At 35.1% G+C, this 6,792-nt stretch overlaps 1 protein-coding gene across 2 annotated transcripts; it reads right to left on the reverse strand.

Moving 5' to 3' along the window:
• Nucleotides 1-1,580: 1,580 nt before the first annotated feature.
• Nucleotides 1,581-2,776, reverse strand: LOC105327516 (soma ferritin-like). 2 transcript variants are annotated; one of them, XM_066077644.1, is made up of 4 exons: nucleotides 2,569-2,776; nucleotides 2,206-2,352; nucleotides 1,944-2,069; nucleotides 1,581-1,830 (listed from the first exon to the last, which is right to left on the reverse strand). In XM_066077644.1, the coding sequence occupies exons 1-4, from the start codon at nucleotides 2,671-2,673 to the stop codon at nucleotides 1,693-1,695; spliced, it is 516 nt and encodes a 171-aa protein (XP_065933716.1). In that variant the 5' UTR covers nucleotides 2,674-2,776; the 3' UTR covers nucleotides 1,581-1,692.
• Nucleotides 2,777-6,792: the final 4,016 nt, after the last annotated feature.

Genomic DNA, 6,792 nt, shown 5'->3' on the forward strand with positions numbered 1-6,792 from the left:
TTATTTATCATCATATTAAGGGTCATAGATTCAAGAACTTGACACACTTACAGATAGCCAAAGTCCACAGATAAGTACCGATAAAATATTCGTGAGCAAGTAAGAAGCGGGTCTGATTTAACAATTTACTAACACGCACATGCAAAAATTTTAATATTGTATTTCTAAAATGTTTTTTTAAATCAGTCGCAATCAACACGCATAAACTTTAAAGTACGTGCGCGACCTTTAGTGAAGCAACGCTATCGTTTTTAAAAACACATTGATAGATATATTATCCGTCGTAGTTAATTTGAAAAAATACGACAAACTTTTTTTATGTCCTATTGGAAAATGAATTAGAATTGAGAGATTATTTTTCCTAGCTGCAGAACTGTAGCTTTACGGGAAATTCGGTTTGACGGAGACCTGTATCGCTACGGAAAATTCGGGTCGGCGGACCGTCAGCTCGTGTAAATTAAATTTTAGACTGTGTTCCTACATGTAACAAATCTGTATTGGGGTGTTCTTTCTCTTCTGTGTTTCGTATTTATGATCGCGTATTTGACGTTTCGCATATTACGGCGTAGTTTTTCCTCCCGGAATACGCTAATGTACGTTCGACTCTGGCAGTGGGCATAATTTCATTTCGTTCGTCTATTTTTGCATGCGTTTAGAACTAGTGTTTCTCTCAATCGACAATTTTGTTCAATGTTCAGGGAGACCCGGTAATGTATGTTCAGTTTTGAGCGGCAGAGAGTTTGAGCAGGTTTCAAAACTCGGAACAGACTAACGCTAGCTTTGCGTTTGTACTTTCACCTCTTTTCATTTTCTAATCATTAATCATTAATGTCTGTTGAATCGGATGCTAACTGCCTTTCATGAAAGGGATAATTGGGACTTGATCTATTAAATCTCTGTTTCTCAGTAACATGATCGGAAGTCAACCTTTAGACTTTCAAAAACTGTTTCTTGAGTTTCTAGGCATTTGTTTATAATCTTGAATTTATTCGTTACTCAGGCGATGAGTCCGTTGTATGTTAAAAACTTGTCCAGTAATTTGCAGCATTATTAAGGAAAAATTATGCCTTTTTTAACCATGGTTTGTCTTAAGGATTTGTTCATTTATGCATTAGAACTTCGAGCTTTGTACATGTCACAATTCTGTCTGTAATATTTTAGTTTATCTCTACGTGTATTGTTATAGTAACCTCGTAATTGTTTTGTTTTGTCATAAAATCTGTTTGTGGAGGAAAGAAAGCAATTAGTCGAATATTTGATACTAAATGTATTCATTTTAATCCGAGAACATTTAATATTAAGATTTTTCATGTAAATGAACATTCAGTATCTTAATGAAAATCGCAATATAGCGACACGGGTTACACGTAGTAGGAGAATTTAACAAATTAACATGAGCTATTGAATTATCAATGAAAGTTAACGATCAGGGAAAAATTCGTCAGGACTTTGAATTCCATACCTCACAGAAGATGTCTGTATTCATATAGAAAGTAAAAACAAACTAGCGAAAATAAGTTTCATTTTGCTATTTTTATTTTTTTTTTCATAATTATATACACCCATTTTTAAAAACTCCATTATCGATTCAAAACAAAATTTAACTATAAATGTCCACCATAATTGAATTAACAGAAAAAGTAAATTTTGACACTAAACACTAGTTGCTGGGTGTAACAGTCTCTGTGTGGGCTACGAGTCGAGGCGGCGATCGTATTCATACTCTCCCAGCCCACTGCCCACTCTCTTCAACTGAGTGATGTGGTCCGATATCTCCTTGATGGCGTTCACTTGCTCCTCCAAGTAGTGGGTCTCAAGGAAATCGCACATCTTAAAAATAGGTAAAAAAAATGGTTAAAAATATCGAGTATCTAAAGTTGAAATCTTAATAGGATCGTTTATTTTGAAAGCACGTTTAAAAGCACGAAAACGACATGTTTTACCTGTGCATCCTGGTGACTGTCAGCGACCTTGTGAAGGTCAAGCAGAGACTGGTTCACAGTCTTCTCCAGCTGTAGCGCCACCTGCATGGCGTCCAAGCCGGTGCCCCACTCATCACGGTCGGGTTTCTGTAACAACAAAAAAATTATAAAATGAAAATCCTTACTGTAAGCCTTAAAAAAATCATTAAAAGCAGCAAATGCGCAGTTTCTCTATGTTTATTGTAATCTGATCTTTCGTAAACATTATATAGGACACGCGTACCTTGATGTCTTGGAGCACGACACGCCCTCCTCTCTTGTTCTGGTACTTCATCAGTTTTTCAGCATGTTCCCGTTCTTCATCTGATGAATTCTTGAAGAACTTGCTGAATCCAGGAAGGGCCACATCATCTCTATCGAAGTAGTAGGCCTATAATACACACGAGCAGACGACATGAATTTGTGCATGCGTATGTATACACATTTATCCATTGAACATATTATTGAAAGACGTTCAAGGCCGAACAGGAAATGTGTGCCGTTTTTATATCGTCATTTTAATAAAACGATGGTGTTCTAAATTTCTGCAAAAATCGCGACCTAGATTCTATAGAGAACATTATCAAAGCCATATTGTGTTACATACCATGGACTGGTAGGTATAGCAGGCATACAGTTCCATGTTGATTTGGCGGTTGATGCCAGCTTCGCTCTCCTGGTGGTAATTTTGGCGACATTGGGATTCGGCCATGGTGAAAGTTCCGATGGTGAAATAATCTCTCAAGTAGGGATGGATTTAGGAGTAAGATTTTTGTCCGTACGTTCACTGACGCAGCAAGACAAGTAATGGCGATACTCCGTCGGTCGTCTGCTTTTATACCATTTGCCTATTTACAACGGGGTCATAGTTCATTGATTAGATTTGTCAAAATGAACGATAATTTTGAAGTGTACAATCGTTGAGTACACATTTTGTTGTCAGATGATGATTTAGTCAATAAACATGAGATGATTTTGTTCGCATTTATAGGTGACCTATACAAATTAAAATATATTGAAGTTCGATTCTATTAGTGAAGAGGGGGTAACCAAGTTTGTCTGCACTAAGTCTTGTTGGGGTGAAAATCGAGTCATTAAACTAGAACATAGATACGGAAAAATGGAGGTATCTAATTAAAGCGAAAGAAGTCTTTTAAAAGTACAAAAAAGGAACATGCACTGAAATGAAATTTCCGTTAACACCCTGACACCCATTAAACAGGTTATTTAGTATAAAAAATGTCGTGGCAACCTTGCCAAAAATGGCTACTTCTTTGGATTTTGTCTCATGATGATCGTCACGTCAAAAAGGAGACATCGGATTTTTTTATTTATTTATTTATTTATTTATTAGAGAGAGAGAGAGAGAGAGAGAGAGAGAGAGAGAGAGAGAGAGAGAGAGAGAGAGAGATTTTGCCAGTCTTTACTACACAGTATGAATAGTTACATCAAAAGAGCCAGGTTTCTTTTGCTTCAGTGCTTTGATTTAATGTTTTTATTTGAAGTATAAAAACTACATGCGAAATGTTGAAAATAAAAGGTTTAAAGTTTGGAAAAGAAAACAGGTTAAACTAAACAGTTTCAGAAAAATGAATAACCCAGACGAGTGAAGTTTTTGAATTTCAGAAAAAAGGATGATGAGACCAACGATGGGGTATACACGAGGAATAGCATGTAGAATATCCATTAAACCATCTTATTTATAATTGATCTTTTATCTTACTTAGAGACGACAGCCATCCTTAGACATTCGTGTTGTAGCATTTTAAGAAATAAATTAACTGTTCGTTGAGGAAGTCACGAACAGACAATATGAATGAAGCTTTCCACGTAGGCAAGGAACATGTGCAAGTGGTGTTTGATGTATTGTCTTGTTTTGGTTATGTAAATGTACATGTATATTTATACTGTATTGCATACACAAACCAAATACATGTACCAGTACTTGGACCTCGAGTGACCATTAAAAATACACTCATGTTCATACTTTACTAGAAAACCATATTTGCCAATAAGGATGTTATTCATTTCTAAACGTCACGATATTATACGACAGTTAGATGAACAAAGAACTACATGTACATGTATAATATATGTACCAAACAGCAAATGCCAAGTGTATATTATTGTAATAAATGATATAATCAGCCTCGTTATCGTTAAATTCTCTTCTACATCTAGCTGAACTTTTAACGACCAAGGAGAATCAATGCAAAAACAAGTGGCACAGGGGCAACATCGCTCACCCGAGCAACAATAGCCACGAAAAGATTAAGACCGTCTTTGAGAATTAAATACAAAATATCTAGACAACTCAGTAGAGTAAATTTTACTCAACATATTCTTAAGTTAAACCTTGGGCTACTTTGAAAAAAGATTCTTTCTCTATTCATTCCAATGTAAAAACTCACCCCAAGTGTGGTCCCACCCTTAGGATCATAATTTTTCATTTAAGCAAACTTAAATCTACAATACCCAAGGATTTCTCCACAAAAGTTACAACTTTCTGGACATTTGGGTTTTGAGAAGAGGGTTTTTAAAAGACTTTTGACTATACATGTATATTCCTATGTTAAAAATTTGCCACCCCCCCCCCCTTCATTTCATGCCCCTACCCAAAGATCATGATTTAAAAAATTTCCACACAACATTCAGAATGTTTCAGCACACGTTACAGCTTTCCTGGCCTATTGGTTTTTTAAAGAAGATTTTAAATTTTTTTTCTCTATTCCTATGTAAAAAATTGCCCCCTAAAATTTAAAAATTCGAACCTCCAATGTTGCCCCACCCTATCCCCGTGGATGATGATTTGAATAAACTTGAATCCACACTACCTGAGGATGCTTTCGCACAAGTTTGAGCTTCTCTTGCCAAATGGTTTTGGTGGAGGTTGCTTTATATATCAAAAATGTTTTAATAATTCAAAAGTTTCTCTCCTTTTAAGAAGCTGTGGCCCTTTATTTGAACAAGATCCAATAATGCATTGTACCAACTTTGGTTGAAATTGGCCCAGTGGTTTTGGAAAAGAAAATTAATATATGAAAAGTTTACGACAACAACGACGACGCCAACGACTGACAACGGACAAATTTTAATTAGAAAAACCCAGTTGTGACTTTGACTTAGGTGAGCCAAACAAGATCCTCACAAGTGGAAGTTTTCCTGTCAGTATGTTTGATTAAAAGACGTTACATTTTATGTATAAAAATTTACACCTTAACATGTATCATACGGTAAGGGCTAAGTTTTTTAATGAAAGAAAAATATATATACGTTGAGCTCATGTGGAAAGACTCGACACTGAGATTATTTTTAACTGATGGAAGATGGTTAGAGCACAGAGACATCTTTTCTGTGCTCTCTGTGACATATATATAAATAATACACTTTATAAGATGCCCCTGTGGTTAGAGTAAGTCAAAGTTTGCCCATGATCTGGAGGCCTGTCCAGAGGCGGATCCAGCAATTTGGAAATGTGCAAAATTAATCATTTGTCAATAAACAATGACTTTTTTAACGTTTTCCGTGCGTATACAACTGTATTTAATAAACATTTATCTCATCACTATCTATTTCACATCTATTTCAACATCAGAGTGCACTGCATTATTGAGCGTTTTGCCGTTTTGGTTTAGTTAAGGAAGATTTGCACAATATCTAGCCTTAAGAAACCCAAGTTTCCAGCAATGAGAAAGTGCGTCTATGCTTGATAGAAAAGAAACACTAAGAAACAAAAAATAACTCAGACTAATTACGACAAACTAATATAAAAATGGATATTTTGGTAATTTTTTTTTATCTCTTTGATGTTTTAAATCTGAACTATTTATCGATTTTGATTTCTATCGATTGCTTTCTTAAATAAAGGTCTAAATGATAGGATATGACAAAAGAATTGGGATAAATTATCTGCTGAAAAGATGGTACGTGTGTAATACATTGGTAAAAGCAAGTTCCCAGGGAACTTGATGCGACCTCTGTAATGGGTGCGCTACATCGCCCGGACTAGTACAGATGCGATCATGTTAAAAAAAATTTAAAAAGTTTTGAAAAATTGTGCATTTTCATAATGGTTTACATATAAACCCTTTACATGGTATTTTTGTAACAGAATTTCCGATTCTTGGAAACAAAACAAAAAAGGCTTTCTTTTGTGTTTCATGTGGGTATGAAGGTAGCTAGCATTCCAGAAAAATAGCATAACCCGCATAAGCGGGTCATGTAGTTTTCTTTGTATTTTTCGTATGAAATTAAACGAAGTAAAACTCATCTATTATAACTATTTAAGTTAATTAACTAAACAATACATTTGAAAGCGGCTTTTTAAAGTAAAACGAATGCGTGTACTCGTACTTGAACGTCGTTTTACTCGATGGCTTGTCAGTTCAAAACTGTATGAACAATTATCGATTTTTTTTTAAAGAAATAGAGTAGAAAAATACATTGTAGATGTTATTATAAATCTGTGATACTGCTTAATTTTATGTATTTTTTCTTTAATTTTCCACATGTTTACTCAGTGTAGTAAACATCGGATACTGAAGGGGAGTACAATGTTTTTTATTTTGATATAAAATCGAAAGGGAATTTTCATATAAGAACAAAATCATGGGACGTAGTACGAAATTCTTTAAATAAGCAATTTTAAAAGCATTTATTATAAATTGGGAAAATTGCCTTTAAATAGGCATTAAACGTTTTCAAAAAAAAAATTCTTTGATTCCAGAGAAAGGGGGGGGGGTTCCAACCCCCGGACCCCCCCCCCCCCCCCTCCCTCTGGATCCGCCAATGCTGTCATAAACCTGGCGTAAGATCATTTGACCTAAAATGT

Source organism: Magallana gigas, chromosome 3 (assembly GCF_963853765.1).
Source record: "Magallana gigas chromosome 3, xbMagGiga1.1, whole genome shotgun sequence".
Classification (NCBI taxonomy): Eukaryota; Metazoa; Mollusca; class Bivalvia; order Ostreida; family Ostreidae; genus Magallana; species Magallana gigas.

Bases quoted from the DNA above. Each gene is read 5' to 3' on its own strand.
- LOC105327516 (XM_066077644.1), bottom strand. From the start codon at position 2,673: ATGGCCGAATCCCAATGTCGCCAAAATTACCACCAGGAGAGCGAAGCT. The intron at 2,353-2,568 runs GTATGTAACACA...TGTGTATTATAG, and splicing joins GCTATACCTACCAGTCCATG to GCCTACTACTTCGATAGAGA. The intron at 2,070-2,205 runs GTACGCGTGTCC...TTGTTGTTACAG, and splicing joins TCGTGCTCCAAGACATCAAG to AAACCCGACCGTGATGAGTG.